The sequence below is a fragment of the Haliotis cracherodii genome, unplaced genomic scaffold, assembly GCF_022045235.1.
Source record: "Haliotis cracherodii isolate W230 unplaced genomic scaffold, xgHalCrac1.p SCAF_10, whole genome shotgun sequence".
In the NCBI taxonomy this organism is placed as follows: Eukaryota; Metazoa; Mollusca; class Gastropoda; order Lepetellida; family Haliotidae; genus Haliotis; species Haliotis cracherodii.
Genome location: NW_027266265.1, coordinates 51,308,238 through 51,334,309, shown reverse-complemented (window position 1 = coordinate 51,334,309; position 26,072 = coordinate 51,308,238). Strand labels below are relative to the sequence as shown.

Sequence of the window (26,072 nt, the reverse complement as noted above, 5' to 3'; positions counted from 1 at the left end):
ATTGAAGTTGCCATGGTTACTGAATTGTTTACAAGATCAAGGATTTACATGCACATTAACAACCCAGGTGTGAGAAATAAAGTTTTTTCTGCTTAAGTGGTAAACAACAAGAGGGAAGCAGGTAGGAGACATGTACCACCTCGGTGCAACCCACAAGCATGGTATGGTGCTGACAAACCAATGATAAAAAAAAGGCCAATTCAAAGGATTTGAACCCATCATCAGCAGATCCCTGCACAACGAAAGGACACAACTGTGCACAGCTAATTGCATCACCTTGTATCACCAATGTCCACTTAACCCTGGACCTGTGAGCACTAGCAACTGACCCCTGTGTGACGGAGGCTAATACTGTGGTAAGGCTAGAAAAAGGGAAGCTACTCTGGTTTCATAAACACTATAAAATGGAATTTGTAAGTTATCAAACTTTAGAACAAAAGGCATCGAAATTGGATACTTTAGCCTGAACCGACAGTTAAACAAAAAAAATGTTATTACTACCCGGTATTAAAGGCAATAATAATATCAGCCAACTGACTCGTGAGCAGAACACAGGATTCAGAAGGTCATATTTTCATAAAACAAAAGAATTTCATTGGGGTATTTTTTATACTGTTTCTAACAAAGGTTTCTAAAACATTGTGTTTTATGTCTCTGTGGCACCAAACCTGGTGTCCTGTATGACATCAATTGTGTGACCCACCCACCAAAGTTCACAACATCTTGTATTTTCATAAATAATTTGTTAACTTTTTATGTTTTTTCTGTACATCTCTTAACACCAATGCCAATACACAAAAGCAAATTCCTACAAGCTAATTTACAGCAGGTACCTCTAAATATATACTACTAGTACTGCCATGGTGCATCTAGAAAAATAAATCAAAAGAAAGGATTATTAAGAATATTGTTGAAGCAGTGTTGAATATTGCTGCTACTGCTTAAGTTCTACAAAGACATATTTAGATGTATATACGTCATTCAGTTCTACAACCGAACACAATGGCTACTGGCAAGAGACAAAAACACTAGCATTCTAACTGCACGTAAGATGCAAGGAAATATTCATATGTACCTAAACCTGAGATCACTACAGATTTAATACAAGATAACCTAACCAGCGGCACTTTCAACCACCAGATGTCACTGCAATGCAACCAGGGTCAGAGGTCAGAAGTCAACGTCAATGTTGGTCAAGAATCACTTTGTACACTTTCAAAACATCACTTTTGTACGTTACAAGACAAGGATTACACATGAACTCATAACCGTTCTTCACAGTGCACCGAAAGTTCAGTTTCGGCTTAAACCTACACTTGTCGTATCATAAAGGTCACTAAATAAGAAACTTTAGTAACAATAAAAAGAAATCTTCAATGTTTTTCAACTGTAGTTGGGGGGTGACTGTTCTGTAAGCACAAAAAACGAGGTGTTCAGTTCAACATTTGCGTGGTGTGTAGATAAAGAGCACTTGAGCAGAATGCATTATGGTCCTTCCTGTTCAACACAGTTTCAGCTGCGCGAACTCTGTTGCCAGTTTCAAGGCTTCCTGCAGGGCCCCGACGTTAGATCCCGTGGCCTGTGCGGACACATCTTTGCCTCCACCTTTGCCCTTGATTGTGGGCACGACGTGGTCAACCCACGCCTTTGCGGTCAAGCCATTTGATGCAACATTCTGGGAAAAAATAATTGGTATATTTGTAGACAGGTTCTAAAACGATTATCATTTTATATTTCTGAAGACATAATATGTGAAATCTAAAGACATTGACTTTAACAGAAGATCTAACAATACTTACAACTGGGGATTAACATATCACAGATTGACCAGATCAGATAACTCGCTTTCTGTTTTGAGATTTTGCTGTTACTTAAAGTGGTGACTACTGAATTTGGGGAAACGTAAGTGTACCCTAGCTACTGTTTGTCACAAGATGCCACTTAACTGTATCAGTCAGACTTGAGGAATTGGTCGCTTGCACATTATTAGAGCCCGACAGCGTGTTCAAATACCAACATGACTGACAGGTGTTTATAGGTTAATACTGCTGACAGCACTTGCTCTCTCCCTCACTCACTCACTCTCACTAACCCCAACACCCACTCACTCACTCACTACCTGACCAATCACTGTGGTTGATGTACGTTTAAACATTCAAAAATCTTAAAGCTGACTGGGTACCCAAAAAGTCAAAATAAATCAATATTCTGATCATCTCATGAAGTGATATAGTTTCAACACAATAACACGTTTACTGAATGCGAACTATTCACCAGGCACATACCTTGGGAACACAGGACATACACAGGATCTTGCCGGACTCCTCGTCCGTGGAGAAGAACATGGCGGCAGTCTCCGGACTTGAAGCCTTGTATTGTTTCATTGCAGCGTCAAGGGCCTGGAACAACATGGCGGAAACATTACCGCATCCATCAACTGGACAGTCAGCTTAGATTACTTCCTGGCATGTAAATACTGTAAAACTTGAAATCAATGCATCTCCAAAAGAATGCGACCGCTGGCCCCTAGCCAAAAATGCAACTCAATATGAATGCGACCCCCACCCCCCATTTTTCGCATTTAATTCATGCTCGCATTAATATCAAGATTTACAGTATTCAATCCATGCATTTTACAGATGCAATAACCTTTCTTAACTTGAGGTAAGCTTTGAGAAGACTGTGTAGTTCGAAATAAAGTATGCAAGTCAAGGACTTTTGTTATAAGCTTTGTGTTACAAATGAGAGATTTCGAGGTCCTAGATTCAAATCCTCATGCAGCAATCTTCATGGAAGTCAGGGCCATCCTTGATCTTAAACACCGTCTTGCGATGACTCAAGTCAGGGATGAATGCTGACAGAATGGGATGTGCATACAATTTTGGTCTCCTTGCTCGTTACCAAAGAACTGAGGACATCCCATTACAGGTCATGTCAGAACAACCAACCAATGAAATGACTGACAGGAAGTCAACACTAGCAAGTTCTCGATTAGCTGAGATTGTATGGCAGTACCGGTACTTCCCATGGGTTATGGAAAGTCTCTTCCATTACAAATGTTTATCCCTTTGAAGCGAGATGGACGCTGATTTTGATGGAATGGGTCGTTCAGCCACTAACTGAATTTTTCAAGTTTGCATTATTAGAAGACATTTTGGACTTTCACTTTCACAACTGGTCGAATGAAAAGTCTTTCTGACGTTACCTTAAATGGAATGTCCTCGGATCTATGTATAGCAGTGGAGAGCACTAAGATCTGATTTTTATGAGATTGAACTGACCTTGGCATTAGATCCTGCCTTGAATTCATGGACGATGTATTTGATGTTTGGGTTGGTTTCAATCATCTGCTTAGCTTGTTCCACAACCTACAGGATAAGGAAACAGTAAGTGTGTCAGCAGGTCCATGATTTCAACAGGTGTTACGATGAATCTCAAGTCTTGAGAAAACCTCCCAAATGCAGCCACCACCAAACCAAGGCCACCATTTCCTGTGGCAGTCAAGGTGGTAATGTATGTGTGTTGTTATGTACAAGTAATGTATGTGGCAGTAGAAAAGGATGTAAATATAGTTTTAGCAATTATCAGTTGCAGCAAATGATAGAATGGACACAGGCATGTTTCAAGACAGTCGACAGGGATAATATGCGTGAGTGTACTAACATTAATTCCAGGGCCTGCAAAGGTGGACCTAGCATTTTCAAAAGGGAGGGGTCCGAAATATAAAAAATCCTTTCCCTATATAATTTTACTACCTACAACATACATTTCATTTTAAAATGGAGAGGGATGCCCTGGACAACGACCCCCCCATCCCTCCCCTATAGCCTGTTACTCATGGTTGCTGCCACTATTTGATCTACTGTCTTGCCCTTTTGATTGTTAACCTAAAACTGTGTGTGTGTGTAAATATTTTATGAATCATTCACTGATCTAGTGTGATGTTTCACAGATTTCACAAATTGATTCTGTGCATTTTGATTTCTCGGCCAATCTCAGCTGTCAATTTGGACATCACCTTGTAACAGTCTGAGTGTGTGTGGAACAACTTGCTTTCGTAACCTCCAACAGCATGAGAGTTCCTTTGTAACAGACACATAGAACTCTTCTTTAAATATATTCTATTCTGACATTCTCTCACCTCGGTCATCACAGCAGCTTTCCTGGCCTTGTCGAGGTCGTCCATCTTCTTCTTGAGCCCCTTCAACTCTGACCTCAGACTGTCCCGCTTCCAGTACGAGATGCTAGACTGGGACACGTCCTGTCAAGGGTTCCAAAGTTTGGGATTAATGACACTCTCATCACTTCGGTATTTCAGAATGTGGCTTAATTAAGGAGCCAGACAAGGTCATGACAAGCAGATCCTGGCGTGACAGCAAAGGGATGTAACTCTACACTGTGAATGGTAGCCTCCTGTTTGATTGTGTGTGCTATGGCTTCAAATCACTGGTCATTCCAGTTTAACTATTTTTTAAATGAGAAGTTAAAATTGTTTCACGCCAAAGTCAGAACTATTCCAGCTGTGTCAAGACGACCTGCTGAATAATCAAGCCTGGGCGAGGTAAAATAGTGGTTGATAGCATGAGCAACGTTCATGCCATTGTGGGAAGGTTACAATCAGCCACGGTTCACGGTTTCACTTGACCCTCGTCAATATTACAACAAACATGGGGGCCTGGAAGTATATGGCCTGTATTCAGAAAGAAAGCTGTGACAAACAGCTCTGTATGATGTGCGTTATGTAGGGGTACATGATTATTATTATGTACATCATGGTACATACATTGTCCAGCTGTACGATGAGGGAGCTGAGTTCCCTCTCGGTCGCCTCCATTGTCTTGGGGTTTCGTTCCACCTTGGCCTTCAGTTCCCCGAGAGACTTCTCCAGCATCTCACTCCGGTGTGTCGCCTGAAACCATCGTAGACAGACTTACTTACAACCACAAATACACTTATCTTTAAACATTTGTGGTTTTTTTGCTTAACGCCACAATCAGCAATATTCCAGCTATATGATGACGGTTTGTAAATAATCGAGTCTGGACCAGACCATCAAGTGATTGACATCATGAGCATCAACCAAGTCAGCGAGTCTGACCACCTGTTCCTTTTAGTTGCCTCTTACAAGAAGCATAGTCATCCCTTATGGCAAACTGGGTTGCTAAAAGACCTATTCTTACCCGGATGTTCACTGGCGTACCTTAAACATTTCTACTAAATACATATAATCAGGACAAAACTGCACACAAGATTATACCCCAAGCTCCACTGTGCAGAATTTGATTTGTACATACAGCATAACACTAAACCATTTTTGCACAGACTGGTTTCAGGATGTACTTGTGCTGCATCACTTTTATGATGTGTAGTAGCAGATACCTCTTGCAATCTATTCCACTGAATGATGTTTTCCTGATTGCCACTTTGGCTTCCCATATTGCCAAAACTCAATGTTTCTATGTGACAAGGTAATTAATGCCTTATTTTTTCGATATAATAATTAAATGATAAATGGATATTTGTGATGCACTCTAGGCTATCCACTGACACATGTCAAAGCACTAACACCATCATTACCCTGGTCAATGGATCAGTGTAACTCGATTTTCTTTCTCAGCTCCCTAGGGAATATACAACTCAGGCTGCCAATGAGGAGCTAGATGTTTAAGTCACCTAACCATGTGATTTGTTTCCTATATCAACTAGAAATCAATTTAAAAATAAAAAAATATAATTCAGTTTGTTTTGTCTGTGTCTGTGTGTGTTTTACACCACTTTTAGCAATATTCCAGCAATATCACGGCAGGGGACACCAGAAATGGGCTTCACACATCATATGAATGTGTCAGGAATCGAACCTGGGTCCTCGGTGTGACGAGCGAACACTTTAACCACTAGGCTACGCGACAGCCCGTCAAACTGATTAGAAGTCAGTGGCAACTGATTCTGGATACATCAATTGTTCACATCTGCCACAGTCTGATACCACAAACTTTCCTTTTCATGAAAATATCAATATATCACTATCGTGTATACTTCTGTCATTAAAGCAGGGATCCAGAAACCGAAACCGGTCTGTACGCCGGACTTGTCCAATGGTGAGTGCATAATGTCCGATTTGAAATAGTGATAAAGGCAAAAAAGTGTTACACATATCGAGAAACCGAAACCAAGATGGCCACTATGACCCTCACCTTGGCAGCCTCTGTCCCTGTGAGAGCAATGATCCTCCTGATTCCCTTGGCGATGGCCTCCTCCGTCTGTATGACGAACTGACCGACGTGTCCGGATCTCCGCAGATGCCTGGACATTGTATAGTTGGGGGTAAGAAATCAGAAACAACTCTCGAAGACATTCAACAACTGTTTGTGTCCATGTGACAAAGAATGTGGTCCTTGTAACTCAGTGACAGGAAAGGGCACCCTCCCCTTTTGAAAACCAAATGTAGTATATGTGTAGACAATCCCCACCCCCATCCACCCAATGAGAGAGGATTTTCATATTTTGGACCTAAACGTGGTTTGGGTTCGCACTACAGCCATATCCCAGCAGGCTTTGCGTTACCAAGGTTACACCTGAGCCAGGAAAACCACTGGTCAGTAGTCTGAGCAACACTCTTCACCTTCTGAGGACAGTGATAGACATCCATCAGTGTGAAATAACAGACAATCGGCCTGGCGACAGTCAAGAACTCCTGGTCTCTGTTCAACAAACCAATATTAGCGCCATGGTTATTAGCGCTGGGACGATACACCAACTGAGTGATTCGATACTTATCACGATACCTTGCTCATGATCCAGTACGAATAACGATACTTGTTGTTTGTTTAAGCCGCAGACAGCGTAGGGGTAAAATGATACAGTAAGGTCATGACACGATGCGTATCATGATACATCGGTCACAATATGATACGTAGCGTGATACACATATTTATGTCAAATCGTGTGGTAACTTCTTACTATAAATATTTCAGACCAGGTTCAAAAGGAAAGCTAGCTGTAGCCACATGTTCGTAGCAGTGAACTTGAAATGCTAATTACAAGAAATCTTGCCACAAAACTCTGATGTCATTAAACGAGTAAGTACAATGTACCTTATTTTAGCAAGTGTACTGTCCTATATTGAAACAGAAAAAAACCTCATTGTGTGTCATATCGTTGCATGAAAACTCACGATGCACCAGTACAATGATGTATTGTTTCACCCTTAAGTCAGCAGTATTCCAGCTACATTGTTGGGCCTGTTTGTTCAAGAAATAATGAAGTTTGGGTCCGATGAAAACATGGTTGATATTATAAGCAATGCCAGAGTACAACAACATGAATTCAACCAAGATAAGGACATGTTGAATTGTGTGATACGCATTTCTTAGAAGTTGACGGATGACAAACATGACAAAGTAGACCGTTGTAAAGCAAGACTGAATAATGAAAATGGTACAGAATGAAAAAACACACAGACACCCCCCCCCCCCAACTCACTATATTCAGTACCATGTTCATTATTCAGCCTTGCTTGACAACGGTATAAGGATCTACACCAAAACATCGCTATTACAGTAAAATAATGGAGTAGTTATCCATAAAGTGTCTACTTTGTGATCATATGTTGCTGCCTCACAATGTTAGAGTGCTATATGGGTGCCCACTGTTCAAAGGTAAGGAAGATCGGTAAATTCTTACGTTCCACCACAGAACTCGACTGATGTGATGGAGGCACCAGGTCCCATGGGGTCAGCCACAAGGTCCTCCACCGAGATCCCCACTGACAGGATCCTGACGGGGTCCGGGTACACCTTGAAACAAACAGAACCCATAGCTGAAACCATTTCTAGGGCAATATTCATCCTGCCTAGGCCTGGCCTTGAAACACAGTACCAGGTGAGAAGTTGAAACATATTTCTGTGAATCATAATCATTGACTGGTGGATTGATACACAAGATAAGATTTGAGTTAACAAAAAATATAAGGCAATCAGAGTATTTGCCTTATTTACATTCTTATTCTGACACAACAGTATGCAACTACTGGCGTGGAGAGATAAGTTAAAAATCAATGGTGCTTGTACAGCATTAATCAGGCTTGCTTTGACTGCCATTTTGTCCAAACCTAGTCGCCTTTAATACAAAGTTTTACAATATTTCAGTTATATATCACAGTGTGTCAGATTACTGTGGGGGGACAAATGCTGACATTTACCCCCTAGCATGCAACATTGCATGGGTTTCTTTCGCTTTCAGACATACGGTCACATTCCTGGCAAACCTGGTATTTGAACCCACAACCATCAGTTTCGGGTAAGATCAAGGGATGAAATGGCGGCTTCTTAGACCACTGGGCCACCTGTGAATCCCTAAAGTAAATACTAGCAGTTCCTCACCTCATCAAACACAGCGCGGAGACCCTGGATAGACTTGGCGTCGGCCAGACTGGCTTCTTTTGCATAGACCACTTCATTCTTGGCAGCCATCTTGTTTACTTCTTCCTCGACACTCTTCACTTCTGCTACTGTCATGGCGCCCTAGAGACATTACAGGAAGCGAGTTAAGTTGTGGTGTAATGTTGATAAGGCTTTTAGTTAGAGGTAGAGTTTGGACTAGAGTTACGTCCTTTGGGGAAAATGCCATGCGGTCAGATTGTAAACTGGGAATAACAGAGCTGTGTGCAATTGTGGGGGATTGATGTGTTTGAATTGTTTCCTTGAGTAATGCTGCACCCTGGGTGATCCATGATGTTGTACATGTGACGTATATATATGACTTGACAGTTAAAATTTGACCCTGCGCGAGCCTGACACTGCGTTGAAGTCTGACAGATTAAACATTGTTGTTAAACATCGGTTTTCGACAGTTTGTTGTGCGACATCAATTTTGAAACAACTACAAGTGGAGAAGGTAAACCTGCGTTAATCAGTCAGGGAAACGACCATCCAGTTTAGGCTCACTGAGTTAATGCAGGTCTCACACCTTTACCATTTTGGCGAAACCCACATAAATCAGGGCGAACCACGATTCGAACCAGCACTCATAGTTTTCTGGACTGTTCTGGTAAGTTAATATGAATATGTAACAGACTGTAAATATACAAAACCCAAACAACTTCAAAACATGAAAAAAATAATCTGTAAGTTGAATGACGCAGAACTAACCTTGGCAGTGAAATCAAAGCGGAGCCTGTCTGGAGCCACAAGGGAGCCTCGCTGGTCTGCTTCCTTCAGTACTGCCCGCAGGCCGAAGTTCAGCATGTGTGTGCCTGTGTGGTTCTTCATCACAGCACACCGACGATCCTGAACAGCAAACTCACTGATTAATATATGTTTCATATTGGGAAATAAGAATTGGAATAATTTGAAAATCATTTCAGATTCTGCACATTATCCATGGAAGATCTTGGCTGGATTTGTTTACCTGGTATGTAAGTATATCTTAGTTGAGGTCTTTGAAAGGCATTTAGAAGTGATACACATAAGGAAGAGAATTTCTGACCTGATGAAGGAGTAAGTGTATGTACTCCTAAACGTGTTCCACGAAATAAAGAAGTGGACAGGCATAAATTCTCTATAAATTCAAATACATATACTATTAAAGCTTTCATCTGAGAAGACATGTTGAATGTTGCTTGTTGATAAAAGATCGCATCATACATACTTCATCTATGGCAAGTTTGACAGCATCGCCGACTCTGAGGGTGCCTTCGATCGTACCTATGTGCAAGACGTAGCCGCCCCGGACCTGCACATTCTTCACACGGAACTCCACATCCTGGCCAACAAACATGGTAGCTTTTGTTACTTAGATTATAGCTACAATCAGCTATATGATCATGATGATGGCAGTCTTTATATAATAATCAAGTCTGGACTAGACAATCCAGTGATTGATATTATGAAGAACGATCCACTCCGTCAGTATACCAGGACACACAACCAAGGAAGTAACCAAGTCTGACTACTTGATCCGTTTGGGGACATATTCCAACCAAATAATAGACACGACACTGAAATCATTGGCTGCTGTAAGGCCATAACGTTTTCGGGGGTACCAATGAGGAACTGGTGGCAGTTGCTTTCTTTAAGTCATTTTTCTTAAAGGTATGGGTGGAATTTGGGGCTAGCCTGCTAACTGGAGAATGTTAGTCTGATGTTGATTGTATCCAGAGGACTAGTAGGAATCTCAGGCCTTTTAGGGGTATGTGATCGTTATTCGGGTCCAGAAAGGTTCCAAGCTACGTTGCATCTATGACAATGGCAACGAATCCTATCAGGGTTCATTTTGAGCTATGGTTGGGAGCACAAAAATTTGGAGCAAAGATGAGCATAAACATTTGGAGCAAAGATATGTTAAATGTTAATGAAATTGTGTAAATATATTTCAAGATCTCATGAGAGCCAGGCCTCCTTCAAGATGGGGGTGTCCAACGAGTGATTGTGTTTGATGTTTCCAGAATAACTTGTACTGGTACGTAAAGTTTTGTGTGATTGTACATGTGACATAACTGAGGTAGTATGCTTGGGGGAGGGCTGCTAGATGTTAGTCTTGTTGAGAGTGCTGCTGTGTGGGCATGTACATGTCTGTAAGTTGAACCCACAATCATAGGTTTCTGGTGCGACCAAGGGACGCAACTCTGCACAGCGAATCGCGGCGCCTTAGACGACTGGGCCATTCGTGCCCCCCCACATCAACAAAGAAAGCATTAAATTCGTACGATTTATACAAACAAAAAATACATTGGGTATGACCTAAATCATGATGTGTTTTTACTTGTACATACCTCATCATCCTCCTTGACGATGAATCCCTCGTCGTAAATCTGACCGCCCTGCTCGGCGTAGAAGCTGGTTCTGTCCAGGAGGACACCACAGTCCTGGCCTGTCGTCACCTCCTGCACGAACGCCTTGTTGTAGCGGAGCCCGATCACCTTAGCCGCAGCAGACTCGAACTCTGAATTACACGAACAGCATCACGGTGAAGGGTCCCTTGTTGCACACAGATAATGGAATACTTCATATATGGGTCATTCTCAAAAAATGTCAGAATTTCAACTAAGCAAAAACATCAAAATTGTCTTTTGTAAAATTCCTTTTTTATTGACTCAGTACACAAAGTAACTTCTGAATAATAATGTTAAGCAAAATGACACCTTAATAATCAATGATGTCCTAATTATGATAATTAATTAACACTGAATAGGAAAAATATGTCTGTCCTGTTACCATTTTAACAATTATATTTTCTGTAACAATATTTTTCAAAGTTCAACACAAATCATGTCAGTTCTTGTTTTTAAATGTATTGTTTAATATTTCAATGAGTACAATTAAAAAGAGATTGGATACATTATTTTATGGACAGATTTGTCCAGCATTTGAGTCAAATGAAAACATTTGAATTCATTCAAATCCAATATGACAAACATACCCTGATTATTGCATCTTATATTTGACACATATACTTCATTAGATGATATATGTTTGAATTCAAATATGTTCTTCTGAAAAAGAAAAATAAATAATCAGTATATTTCTATTTTAAGTGCTGGTAACAGGACAGACAACGTAGTAACAGGACGGACAATTGAAAGTAACAGGACGGACAATCGGCTTTGATTGCAGATAACTATAATATTCAGGAGTTTCAAGATTTTGAAATATCTGACAAATACGAAAAAAGTATGTGCAATTGATTACACCTGAACATATAAGGTGTAATTAACTGAATATTCTTGTATGTAATCTGAACTATAGAAACCGGTCGGTAACAGGACGGACAACTGAAAGTAACAGGACGGACAAACTTATGTTTGCAGTCAACTATCCTGTTCAGAAGTTCAAAGTTTTGAACTCTGACAAATAAGAAAATGTTTTGCTTAATTAACAGTATCTGATCATATGGATGTTATTAACTGAATGTTCTTCTATGTAATCTGAATGTAGGATACTGGTAGGTAACAGCACAGATGGAAGTAACGCCAAAGACAATAACTTTTGCATTTTGGGTTAATCCCTAGAATTACAAAGAATTTAAATTGATTTAAATTTACACTAAATAGTCATGTGACAGTTTTTGTCATGAAGCAACAACACAATAACCAACTTTATCCATGTCAAACATCAACATAATCTGGAGAAAAAAAACTTGTCAGAAGATTTCCTGTTGAAGCTGTATTCTTTTGCAATTGTATTCGCAAATACTCAAATAAACGGTCTGAAAAGGTGAATTATAGTTTCCTTAAAAGTACAATTCACTTGTATCTATGATTATTTGATTAGTGCCAGAATTAAATGGTGCCTTTCATTCACCCAGAAACCACAGGTTGTTTATTGTTTCTGTTTTATCATATCTGTAATAGCTTCCCAGTAAATGTTTTCAACACTGAAGTGGGAAGCAGTGCCTTCAATCTCCTTTCGTTCAGGAATGATGGTAATAATGTCCTCGTGCTTGTACCAGCATTTGTCCAGCAGGAGTCTTGGCCAAAAGAATCATTTTTGATCCAATTTTTTTGCCAGGCTTGTGCATGCATTCCACATATATATCATAGGTAGAAACATCTATGTATCCAGGATATGGAAAACCATCATATAACACAACCACACATTTTCCAAGACACTCTTCTGTATCATCTGGAACGGATAGTAAAATGTCACTCTCACTTTTCTCAACCTCACCCTTCTCCACCACACCACCTGTCCTCTCCACACTTTTCTCAACCTCACCCTTCTCCACCACACCACCTGTCCTCTCCACCTTTTTCTCACCCTCACCCTTCTCCACCACACCACCTGTCCTCTCCACCTTTTTCTCACCCTCACCCTTCTCCACCACACCATCTGTCCTCTCCACACTTTTCACAACCTCACCCTTTTCCACCACACCACCTGTCTTCTCCACCCTTCTGTTGTTTTTCCATCAGATAACTATCTTCAACAAAGTAGTCTATTTTTTTATGTATATATGTTTTCTTCTAAACTGTGATAAATTTGAAAACATATCTCTTAATGTTTCATAAAATTAGAATATTTAGTGATTGGATAAGAAACATTAGATAAAGATGACCAAATGTCTGTGCTGTTACATGTACTTTTAAGTCTTAACCATTTTTTTTATTTAGCTTGGAAGATTTGTTCAGCCATAGCCTCTTGAATGCCTGTGTTATTTCAAAAGAATTATTTGTGTTAATATGGTAATTATATTATTGATTGGTTATACTAGGAAAGACAGTTTAAGGTGATGATAAGTCTGTGCTGTTACCACGGAATGTCTGTCCTGTTACTTTATCATCAGATAACTATCTTCAACAAAGTAGTCTATTTTTTATGAATATGTTTTCTTCTAAACTGTGATAAATTTCAAAACATATGTCTTAATGTTTCATAAAATTTGAATATTGAGTGATTGGACAAGAATAGTTAGAAAAAGCTGACCAAATGTCTGTGCTGTTACCAATATTTGTCTCTGCTGTTACTTTTAAGTCTTGAGCAACTTGTTTTTATTCAGCTTGGAAGATTTGTACAACTATAGCCTTTTGAATGTCTGTGTTATTTCAAAAGGAATTATTTGAGTTATTATGGTAATTATATTATTGATTGGTTAAACAAGGAAAGACAGTTTAAGATGATGATAAGTCTGTGCTGTTACCACGGAATGTCTGTCCTGTTACATGTTTGAAGGTAACAGCACAGACAGTAACAGCATAGACAAATTGACATTAATTACAGTTTTTTTTAATGAGACCTCCCTTGAAATGTTGAGACCACATGGCATTGTGAACAGTTCATATTTTCTAATATTCTGAAAAAATGGTTTTAGAAAAAAATATTTGTTTGGGCAAAAATGAGCAGTAACAGCACAGACATAAGAAAAGGGTATTCATGATAGGAATAAACTTCCCTGTCAAGCAGAATTATCCAAGGTCTTCTCTCACTTGAAGGACACTGCTGCCATGATAGTACAGGAAGTAAGCTGTATTTCTGTTATTTTGAATTATGGGAATCTTGAAGGATTATTTATTTTTCAGTTTTGATCCATCTTGGTAACAGGACAGACACTTTTTTATGTACAAGTGTTTCTTACCAAAAACCAATATAAATAAAAGAGTGTATCTTCAAAAGATAATTTTATATCATGAGTTAGAAAGGTAATGTACAATATATAAACATTATTTACATAATATTTTTTATTTTTAGCAACATTAAACAATGTTGATGTGCAAACATAGGGTTACGGACACACCCTTCAGCTCAATTTAACCGCGATTAAGCAGTTTTAATTAAAATAAAATACCTAATAAGAAATACTGAAACTTAACTTTCAGACACCATGGTATGTTCTACAAAAAACACTTGTGTTTAAACATATCTAAAATAAATATTTTAATTGTTATTCAACTCGGACTAAAAAACTCACTTTTTTTGAGAATGACCCATATACTTGAGAGAGTGATTTGTCGTTAACACCGGCTTGAACAGTATTTTAGTTATATGACGGCTTGACGTGGGAAGAAAGTCAAAATAGAGGCAGGTTTGGGATGCTTACCGCTTTGGTGAAACCCACTAGCATGAGAACGGTACTGGTGCTGATATTGTGCTGGGATCGAACACATGATCATAAGATTCTGGCCTGCCAAAGGGACACAACTCTGCACATCGAATTGCATTGCCTAACACGACTGTGTCACCATGCTGATCTTCATACTTGGTTATTTATGGGTCAAATGATCACTTATTTGTGAAAATGACTGTACAGATATAAGATCAGAAATGGAGGTTCACTTGAATTGTACTTCATCTTCCCAAGGCAATGGCGTTAACTGACGACAGAAGTCCAGTTTCCACCTTTACCGAACTAGGCTGGAATTCCGGAGTTACATTTTGGCTGGACTAATGAGTCTATGCATAGTCCAATCAAAATAGTGTTATGAACAAGACATCTGGTTTGTAAACATAATGGATTTCAACATGCAGATTTTGATTGACTGCAGGATTTGCAAAACATGTGTACAGCCAACTTGGCGTCAAAAGATATTTTGCAAATCTTTTCATGGTGTTAATCAAGGTGCTCAAGTGATTTCATGCACTTCACAGGGTAAGACCCGTTTTATTACAACATAGATATTGATTTGTGATCAGATCGTCTTGACTGGGCGCTGCCATTTTGTTTGAAGCAAATGCAAGTGATATGAGAGATGAAATCTGATTGGTCAATATGAGGGACATAGAAGGGACATAACTCATAATAGCCACTGGTGGCACTACGATTGAGCCTGGAAATTCCAACCTAGTCTGTAAATAGTCAAGTCCGAGCCAGAAAAACTAGTAGGGGGTGGTATGAGCAGTGATCCATGTGTACCACGTGCAGTGAGTGAGTGAGTGAATATTGCTTAACGCCGTCCACGTGCAGTGACACACAATCTCACATGATGACCATCACATTAGTGTTACGACAAGGATGGGCATGGGACGTTTTGCCATGGAATCCGAACATGATTGTAGCAGTAGTAGCTTCAACAAAACCTGCCGCAGTAATCTAGGCTCTCTGACAAGGAATTAGCAGTGAGACCACCAGTTCCTCATTATTTGGGTCTTACAACAAGAGTGAGTGAGAGAGTTGGGTTTAACACCGCTTTTAACAGTATTACAGTTATATCGCGGCATGTCAGCTTATTGTGGGAGGAAAGCCCAAATGATTGAGATCTCAGACGTTTACAACTTCAGCGAAACCCACGAGCATGGGTATGGTGCTGACAAACCCAGAAACATAATTGGGGCGAACCTGGATTCGAACCCACAATCATAGGTTTCTGGCGTGCCCAAGGGACGCAACTCTGCACAGTGAATCGCGGCGCCTTAGACGACTGGGCCATCCGTGACCCCTCTTACAACAAGAATGGACACCAGGTGTCTATTTTGTCCCCACAGGGTTGTAACAACTTCATCAACACCTACTGTAGTTGCCCTCTACGTCGGCAGTGTAGCCATACTTTGGTGAGTCATCAGTGGGGGGCACCCCCTTTTCCTGTAAGTCTGTTAATGCATGGACGTCCAGGTTAATCTGTTCTGCCACTGCACTGCCAGCTGCTTGAGACATGACCTTCAAGTACAAACAATGTAACCTTACATACAAGCCTCACATAGTTCTATCAGACAAGTCAGCTATTTCCGCGGTTCGTGTATTTGGGAATTATTGCTCCTATCATCGTCAGCACAGGGTGTGGTTAACTATTCAGCAAGATATATATATCCACAAAGAGAGCGGACACTACAGTAGTTATTAGGATGGAGTAGAATCATATCAAGAAATGTTCCACAAAATATTATTACTTGTTCAAGAAGAGACTAAACCTGCATAACTGAAAGTCAAAGTTGTGTCTATCTTTTAACAAAATTTCAAACATTATCAATCAGCTTATTCTCTATATTATTTATATTTATATATATTTATTGAACATACTGAAATAACTAAGTCCAATATATGATTAGAGTGATCTCCCTTTGCCAAAACCAAATCACGCAATAGGCATTATCATGAATCTATTTTCTGTTTTGGTTTCACACAGAATGCAAACACATTGTATATAGTAAACATACTGCAGTCCTGCATTATCTTGGCTTTATTTGTGTTAAAGTTGCACTCAGGACAATACAGCTACGCTGTGATATAGCTGGAATATTGCAGTGAGGTGTTGAACAATAAACCAAAATACTACATCTTCATGATCACTGATGGCCTGAACTGTAAATAGGTCTGGACCAGACAAACCAGTGATAGATACATGAGCCATGACAATCGTGATGAACTAAGTCATGGACTAAGAGCACCTGATCCAGTTAGACACCTCTAAGTCATGGACTAAGAGCACCTGATCCAGTCAGACACCTCTAAGTCAAGGACTAAGAACACCTGATCCAGTTAAACACCTCTAAGTCATGGACTAAGAGCACCTGATCCAGTTAGACACCTCTAAGACACCTCTAAGTCATGGACTAAGAGCACCTGATCCAGTTAGACACCTCTAAGTCATGGACTAAGAGCACCTGATCCAGTTAAACACCTCTAAGTCATGGACTAAGAGCACCTGATCCAGTTAGACACCTCTGAGTCATGGACTAAGAGCACCTGATCCAGTTAGACACCTCTAAGTCATGGACTAAGAGCACCTGATCCAGTTAAACACCTCTAAGTCATGGACTAAGAGCACTTGATCCAGTTAGACACCTCTAAGACACCTCTAAGCCATGGACTAAGAGCACCTGATCAAGTTAGACACCTCTAAGTCATGGACTAAGAGCACCTGATCCAGTTAGACACCTCTAAGTCATGGACTAAGAGCACCTGATCCAGTTAGACACCTCTAAGACACCTCTAAGCCATGGACTAAGAGCACCTGATCCAGTTAGACACCTCTCAGCCATGGACTAAGAGCACCTGATCCAGTTAGACACCTCTAAGACAATCAGGGGTTGTCGGGACCTTTTCGAACCCTGAATCCCAAGTCAAAATAGTAGTCCAAGTTTACCTAACAACCTACAAAGATGTGAACAAACAACACACCAGGGAATGCTGCTTGGCCTCATCAAAAGCCTTCATGTCAATCGACATCCCCTTCTCCTCCGCCATGAGACAGGTGAGATCGACCGGGAAGCCGTACGTGTCATACAGTCGCCAGGCAACATCACCTGGAACATGGGGCTCATTTGCATATCCTTGGTTTCTTATTAGAGAAAAAGAGACATAAGTTATATGAAAACATGGAAATTTTAACACTACATCCAAGTGAATATAGATATAAATGGAGAGTCACTGGTTTCACTGAACAGTCCCTAGTAATCCCAGTTTGTTTGTTTGTTTGTTTAACGCAGCCCTCAGCAATATTCCAGCTATATGACGGCGGTCTGTAAATAATCGAGTCTGGACCAGACAATCCAGTGATTGACACCATCGATCCATACAGTAGGGATATGATGTCATGCATCAACCAAGTCAGAGAACCTGACCAACCGATCCCGTTAGTCGCCTCTTACGACAAGCATCATTGCCTCTTACGACAAGCATCATTGCCTCTTAATTGGGATATGATGATATGCATTCAAAAAACACACAAAGTCTGATCTCCCAATCCATTTAGTCACCTCTCACAAACAGCATATGTTGCTGGGGGCGTATATTTTTACCCGGTATTTCCCACTGGTTTAAGACTTGGCAACCCCAAGTAGGTGACTCAGAGGAACTAAATAGCACCTGATATGTAAGACAGGAATACAAGCTATGGGTGATGATGGGAGAGCCAATGACATCACATACCTGGTAGGACATTGGTGTCACCTAGTTTTCCGATTGTCCTCTCCAGGAGCTTGCGTCCACGGGTCAACGTCTTCAGAAACTGAGCCTCTTCCTCGTTAATAATCTCCTTCACCTGGACAATGTGATCAGTGTTGATGCGATCATTTTGATAAAAACACAAATATACAGCTTGAAAACCATCTGAAACTTTGTCGATACAACTCTTATTCACTCCTGTGATAATGCCGATGCAACGTTTAAGTTTAACTCACTCACATATTTCTGAGAAAATATTTGTTTATAACAATCAAAAGGAGTGCGCATTGGTCTTATGCCATTTTTAGAAATATTCTAGACATATTGAAGTGACACCGGAAATGTCTTTTGTTTGCTTGTTGTTTAACGCAGCAGTCAGCAATATTCAAGCTATATGAGAGCGAGTCTGGACCAGACAATCCTGTGATTGACATCATAAGCATTGATTTACGCAATTGAGATACGTTGACATGCATCAACAAGTCAGCGAGCCTGACCACCTGATCCTGTTAGTCGCCTCTAAAGACAAGCATAGTTGCCTTTTACAGCAAGCAAGGGTTACTGAAGACCTATTCTACCCGGGATCGAATAGCCCTGCTAGATATGCATCGCATCATGCCCAGCGTATAGTGGTTTTCTGAATCGTACAATTGACAGACAGTTCAATCTTTGCATACTTACAGTTTCAGGGTCCTTGGTGACCTCAGGGAAGGCATCACCCTACAGACAATATGAAGGAAAACTGAGCTGTAACTATTGATGGGGTAAAATAGGGTTTTATTAATGTGCCGAAAACAACACGTTTGTCTGATTGATATACAATAGTCTTCATGGCAGAATATACATGTTGCTTGCTTGCTTGTTGTTCAACGCCGCACTCAGCAATATTCCAGCTATATGACGGCAGTCTGTAAAATAATCGAATTTGGATCAGACAATCCAATGATCGATATCATGAGCATCGATCTACGCAATTGGGATACAATAACATGCATCAACAGAGTCAACAAGTCTGACCACCCAATCCTGTTAGTCACCTCTTACAACAAGCATTGTCACCTTTTACAGCTAGCATGGGTTGCTGAAGACCTATTCTTTACTGGGATCTTCTCGGGTTGGCAGAATCATGAGAATAGACAGAATTGGTAGGATTCTATCTGTCACAAGGGAAGACAGGTGGGATCCATGGATAATGATAAAGCCTGGTGATAACTACTGAGGTGAATCGTGGTTTAATGTCACGTTAAAAATGATTGCACATATTTCACTTGAATAGCGACGTACATGCACGTGTATATGTGGCTGCTCGTACTAGTCCGGACTAATGCCGGTTTTAAAGTGCTAACCCAGTTAGATGCCATGACTCATTTTAACACGAATACCCCACTTAGACACAGTATACCAACCAGTCCTTGTTTCAGCCCCTTAATGCCTAGAGCAAGGCCCACGAGGCAGGTGAACAAGCCAGTGAGTTGGATTGACATCACTTCTTACAGTATGTCCGTTATATCACGGCATGTCAGCCTCGTGTCAGAAGTGAGGAAGGGGGACACTCTGCCTAGGATTCGGCAAGATACATTAATAATTTTTTTGTCACCGAATTAAAAAATATTACCAGCAGTTGGACGACGGTGTCAACGAGTGAAGCAAACATCCCTGGTTTCCCGTTCAACTTTTCAGTGCCATAACGTACGGCTCTCCTCAGTACACGTCTCAAAACATACCTAAGAGACAGATCATAATCAGCGTTTAGTGCTGGAAATTGGTTTGGATCCCATCACAAAATATTGTCTATAAATAAGTGAGTTAGGTTTAACACCACTTCAAACAGTATTCCAGTTATATCACGGCGTGTCAGCTTACTGTGGGAGGAATACAGGTCTGATGCAGGTCTGACGTTTACCATTGTGATGAAACCCACAAGCATAGGTATGGTGCTGACAAACCAAAAACCATAATCGGGGCAAACTGGAATTCGAAGCCATGGTCATAGGTTTCTTGTGTGTCCAAGAGACACAACTATGCACAGCGAATTGTGCTGACCTAGACGACTGTGCCGCCCATGCCCCAATCTATTTGTTTATTTCAGCTATATGACGGCAGTCTGTAATTAATTGAGTCTGGACCAGACAATCCAGTGATTAACATCATGAGCATCTATCCACACAAGTGGGATACAATGACATGCTTCCACCAAGTCAGCGAGCCTGTCCACCTGATCTCGTTAGTCGCCTCTTACGACAAATGTAGTCAACTCTTACGACAAGCATAGTCATTTTTTACGGCAAAAGTCCATCATATTTCCACAGATTTTTCACTGACATGTGATAATGACTTGTAGTTCCTGTATATACATGAAAATGAGGAAAATGTATCATAGTGATCCTTTGTTAATATTGAGGGTGCTTAAATTGAGATTGTTCTATTGAGTTTGCTACAAAGTTGTCCCATGGTATTCATTTTATAACTAGTATTCTCTAATTATCTGTACGCCAGATGTCTTCCTCACTGGTGTGTACTGAACTTCCTTCTCACCCTCTTCCTGAGTTGTCTGGGCGCCCGCCGTCAGATAGGGCGATCGTGAGGGTACGAGCATGGTCTGCCAACACTCGGTACGCCATGTCGACACCATCAGCATCCTCTTTGCCTAACGTTCCTGCGTACGGCCGAGTCCCTGTGGCCTGGAAGCAGTCACACAAATATGTCAGCAATACCTGTGTGGTTACCGTCTTCGACGTAATAAGCGCCCAGGGCGCTCTCAAAATTAGAAATAGGGGGCTCTTATTAGAATGTTATTTGGGTGAAAATAACACCAAAATAACATTCTAGTTGAAAGATAAAATTCTTGGTTTATGCCAACAGCCTGAAACGTTTAAATACGACATATATTTTTTCAGAATTGAATTGCCCATAATTAAGGGTGCATATAACACATGAGTGCGTATAATACACAAATAAATAAGTCTTGTGTACATTGATCAATCGGAAGGGGAGCTAATTGGGATTGTTCACTAGCCAATATATTAGCAAATGTCGCCGTGGGCACTTATTAGAGCGGGGCGCTTATTACGTTGATTATGGTAATATCAGTTGAAAAGTGAAGGAGAGTGTGAATACTGGTTAACAGTAACACCACATCAGCGATTTTGATTTATTTAATAATTTGTAGTGACTCAAAAAGAATTTCAAACATGAATTGTGAAATCAAACTGTTTTCCCAATTACTAAAAATAGAAAACAAAGAAAAAGGTTGCATCAATTTCCTTTTGACATCCTTTACATCTCATCAACATATTCACATTGTAAATCGGACATAGTTATGTCCAAAACTGTGATGGATGAGCAGGCTAAACAATGTTAACTGGCATTTTAAATTACAGCAGTTCTGATGTCAAGTTCTATGGAAGAACCCCCGGGTACAACAGCACATAGGCCAATACCTTCTGAATGGCATCAAACAGTGGCACAAAGATGTCAGTGTCATAATTGGAGCGCTTCCCCTGGATCACCGACACCAGCCTCTCCAGACCCATCCCGCAGTCAATGTGCTTGCGGGGCAGGGGCCGTAACTCTGTCTTAGACACTCTGTAACAAAGGATTTTTGTCTGCATAAAACCTAAAAGAGTAAAAGTTTCCACCTGGGATCGAAAGAAGAATAAGAAATGCATAGTGGAGATAGGATAAGTAAAAAATTTACATTTATTCAGCAAGGGGGAAAACTTTAATTTCACTTTCACAGTGAGAACAGTCACTTGTGGTCTTGTGAGCAAGTCACATGACATCAGACATTATGATGTTGTGTCGGATGGCAACCAGCAAACTGTCAAACAGTGTCTTGACAAGAACAAGACAGCTAGACTTTTAACAAAGAGCAGGAGGTTACCATGGTTACCTGTTGTACTGTATAAACACAAGATTCCAAATCTCCAACACATCAGGATCATCCATATTGACCAGATGTTTAGCATCACGGTTTCCGATTCTGTCGTAATGGATCTCCGAGCACGGTCCACATGGCCCTGTCTCCCCCATCTCCCAGAAATTGTCTCTCATGTCAAAGGGCAGCACACGCTCTGGGGGAATGCCAAGCTTGATCCAGATGTCCCTGGCCTCGTTGTCAGGTTCTAATCCCTTGGCCTCGTCCCCTCCGAAGTAGGAAACATATAGTCTGTCCTTCTCCAGCTTCAGCCTCTCCGTCAGCAGCTCCCACGCCCAGGCACACACCTCTTTCTGCACAGAGGGAGACCAACTTATTAAGAACGGGCTTATCTGCGACCCATGGCTTTTTTTTCAAAGGTAAATAATCCATCGATTTTCTCAAACTGTTTCATAAACATATTTCAGAGATTGATTTGAATTAAGAGTCCCAATGGCATGGTGAAAATCAATGTTGCAATAAGTACATGGGAGCTGTTTTTCAAAACAACCTTAGCGCTAACTGTCTTACATCTATGTTAAGGTATGGGAGTTTTGATAACCTTAGCGCTAAGATCACTTTGTACATCACCCTGGTGCTTTAAGGGTATGTGTTTATTTTGTGAATTCAGTGATAAAGGTATTTTTGTACAAGGAGACTGGACAAACCTAAAACATTTTTTATTTTGAATGAAAAGTATATATTGTCACTCTCAAGAGGCACACCCAAATGTTTTAATAAGTGCCCCACGGCACAAAAGAGAGAGAGTTTGGTTTTACGCCGCTTTTAGCAATATTCCAGCAATATCACGGCGGGGGACACCAGAAATGGGCTTCACACATTGTACCCATGTCTGGAATCGAACCCGGGTCTTCGGCGTGACGAGCGAACGCTTTAACCACTAGGCTACCCGACCGCCCCTGTTGCACAAAAGGGACCAGGTACATTTCTATCCCTGGACGATGGTATGATCAAAATAACACCCACTAAGGTTGTAGGTGACTGCAACTGAAGACCTGTTTTTTTTAGAATCAGTCTTGTGCAGCATGTATCAGTTCTGGCTGCCTTCACAAGTACATGCTGAAAGTTATACTTCTTTGTTTAACGCAGCACTCAGCAATATTCAAATTATATGATGGTGGTCTGTAAATAATAGAGTATGGACCAGACAATCCAGTGAATGATATCATGAGCATCGTTCTATGAAATTGAGATACAGTGACATGCATCAACCAAGTCAGCAAGCCTGACCACCCGATCCTGTTAGTCGCCTCTTACGACAAGCATTGTTGCTGAAGGTCTGTTTTAACCCAGATCTTCACGGGGGTAATGTTGTGTAGCATGAGGCAATGAAGGAGAGGCACATTATATAAGCCTACCTTGTAGTAATCTCCAAAGGACCAGTTGCCCAACATCTCGAAGAAGGTGTGATGGTAGACATCTTTACCCACATCGTCCAGATCGTTGTGTTTTCCGCCGGCACGGATACATTTCTGTGAGTTGGCTGCGCGGACCAGCTTGGCCATGTCACTGTTGGGATCCACACTTCCCAGGAAGATGGGCTTGAACTGAAACACCAGCATTGTAGCATCTATATTTACATGATTAACCATGTTGACGGTCAGTAGACTGAGTGAATGAGTGAGTATGGTTTTACACCACTTTTAGCAACATTCCAGCAATATCACGACAGGGGACACCAGAAATGGGCTTCACACATTGTACCCATGTCAGGAATCAAACAAGCGTACTCTCCAACCACTAGGCTGCCCCACGGAGTGTTGCTTGTGATCATATATTTCTATTAGGATGACAAGGTAATGATAATAATATTTCCATTAGAACATCATTTTAGTTAAATTAGCAGTTATCCCAAGCAGGAATTTGACTGTAAAATTTATTTTTTCGTGAGATTAACCACTTAACCATGTTAACACAATTAAAAAAGCCACCAAGATCTTCCAGAAACAATACTAGCATAATATTATTAAACTTTTTGAAAAATTTACTTTTGTCACAAATGTTAGATGAATACCATGATGTAAATGAAATCATTAGGACAATGTACCTGGTTCATTCCAGCATTTGCGAAGAGTAGTGTGGGGTCATCGAGAGGGATGGTAGATGACGAGTGGACATAGGTGTGCTCTTGCTCTTTGAAGAAGTCAATGAATATCTTCCTAATCTGAGCACACGTTAAACTGCTATCCATCTTGGAGTATATCTGTCCTCAACTGCGTAAAGAAATGGAAACAATGTATCACTGTAATAAATATTCTTGAGCCAAATGTGACCAAATCCTTAATGTGTAAAAACTACAGGAGCATTGAACTTTCAAAAACCATAATATAAATAAGAATCATATTAATATGTTAAGTCAATAGCCATATGAATTATGCTCGGTCAATTGTCGAATGTGTTGCAAAAATATATTATGCTTTCTTTGTTTGCTGTCTAACACCACATTAAGCAAAATTCCAGTTATATTCTGTAAAAGATCCAGTCTGGACCAGACAATCCAGTGCTTGACATCGTGATCATTGATCCACGCAAATGGGATACGATGACATGCATAAACCAAGTCAGCGAGCCTGACCACCCGATCCCGTTAGTCGCCTCTTACGACAAGCATAGTCGCCTTTTACGGCCAGCATGGGCTGCTGAAGTCCTATTCTCCTATGCAAATCATGAAACTGAACAAACAGTGTTCAAAATTAAGGTCTTCTATGGTATGGTAGTAGATATAGGCACCCTCTAAACATGACAAACAATTCTAAATGCTCAACTCTCAACATCAGAGATATGGCACGGGACTCTTGACGTTAATGCTCAGTCTCGATCAGAAACATGCCATAAGCAAACATGCAACAGTTACATTATTTCTGTGGAGATATTTCTCAACATTTTCAAGTCAACTTGACCATCCAACAAACTATTCAAAGAAAGAGTTCATTCCAGCAGAGGCCATAAAATATTTTATGGTCTCTGATTTCATTGAAAATTGCAAAACAAAAGGAAACGCTGCGAACGTACCGTTGTTTTGTAAACTGTCAAGTGTCACGATTATGTCAGCAAAATGACGTCTTCTGATTGAAAATGAAAGAGGTTGGAAATAAAACAAGACTGGGCAGTGTGGTTTATTTATATCATCACGCAAAGAAAATCCCGTTCACAGATGTTGCAATCCTTTATCACTGTTTGAAATAGTCAAAAATGTAGGACAAGGTATAGGGTCAGTTCGTCGCTTCCGTCATATGGTCAATACAGACTTTATGTGCACTCCTTCTTCCCGGTTTGGTTGGGGTGTCGATGAAAATGATGCAACCGTTCGTGATAGACGGCAAGCGGTGTTTACAGGTATTTACCGTGGCAGAATTGCTTATCCAAATGAAATAGTAGCTTGTAGGAGATAAGGTATGGTTTGTTAACATGACCTGTTTGTAACAATTGACCTAACCACGTATCATACTTACAATCTGCTTGAAAAGTGAAAGATGTTATTATTCAGTCGCCCAACGTGTTCATGGGTGTGTGACAAATTTGCATCCTATAAATAAAATGTCTTATGTTTTCATAATTTCCATCTAAAATTGTAATGTAGGCACAATGTCATGTTACTTTTAGAAGATTAATAGTCAATATATTGTATATTATTACCTTCCGTCTGAGATATAGATGGAATTATCACGCAGATATGCCAATTTTGTGCAACTATTGTGAGTCAAATGTTTTGGGGAGGCATTTATAGTTGACACCGCCGCATAAAACAACCAGAGCTGTCTTAGGAAGAGAAGTAGTTTCGTATGAAAGTTATCTGAGGTTCCAGAGTCCAGGGTCGTTTAAA

The 26,072-nt window shown here is 40.5% G+C and overlaps 1 protein-coding gene across 1 annotated transcript; it reads right to left on the bottom strand.

The window, feature by feature from the left end:
- Positions 1 to 100: 100 nt before the first annotated feature.
- Positions 101 to 25,760, bottom strand: LOC139454505 (alanine--tRNA ligase, cytoplasmic-like). Its single transcript, XM_071236257.1, has 23 exons — positions 25,702 to 25,760; positions 25,262 to 25,314; positions 24,297 to 24,462; positions 23,608 to 23,796; positions 22,205 to 22,542; positions 21,753 to 21,897; positions 20,848 to 20,993; positions 19,928 to 20,036; positions 18,994 to 19,032; positions 18,298 to 18,409; positions 17,548 to 17,672; positions 15,942 to 16,086; positions 10,772 to 10,941; positions 9,649 to 9,762; positions 9,150 to 9,287; positions 8,382 to 8,522; positions 7,684 to 7,796; positions 6,195 to 6,303; positions 4,784 to 4,909; positions 4,142 to 4,261; positions 3,282 to 3,368; positions 2,286 to 2,399; positions 101 to 1,675 (listed from the first exon to the last, which is right to left on the bottom strand). Exons 3-23 carry the CDS (start codon positions 24,438 to 24,440, stop codon positions 1,502 to 1,504), a joined length of 2,898 nt encoding a protein of 965 aa, XP_071092358.1. The 5' UTR covers positions 24,441 to 24,462; positions 25,262 to 25,314; positions 25,702 to 25,760; the 3' UTR covers positions 101 to 1,501.
- Positions 25,761 to 26,072: the final 312 nt, after the last annotated feature.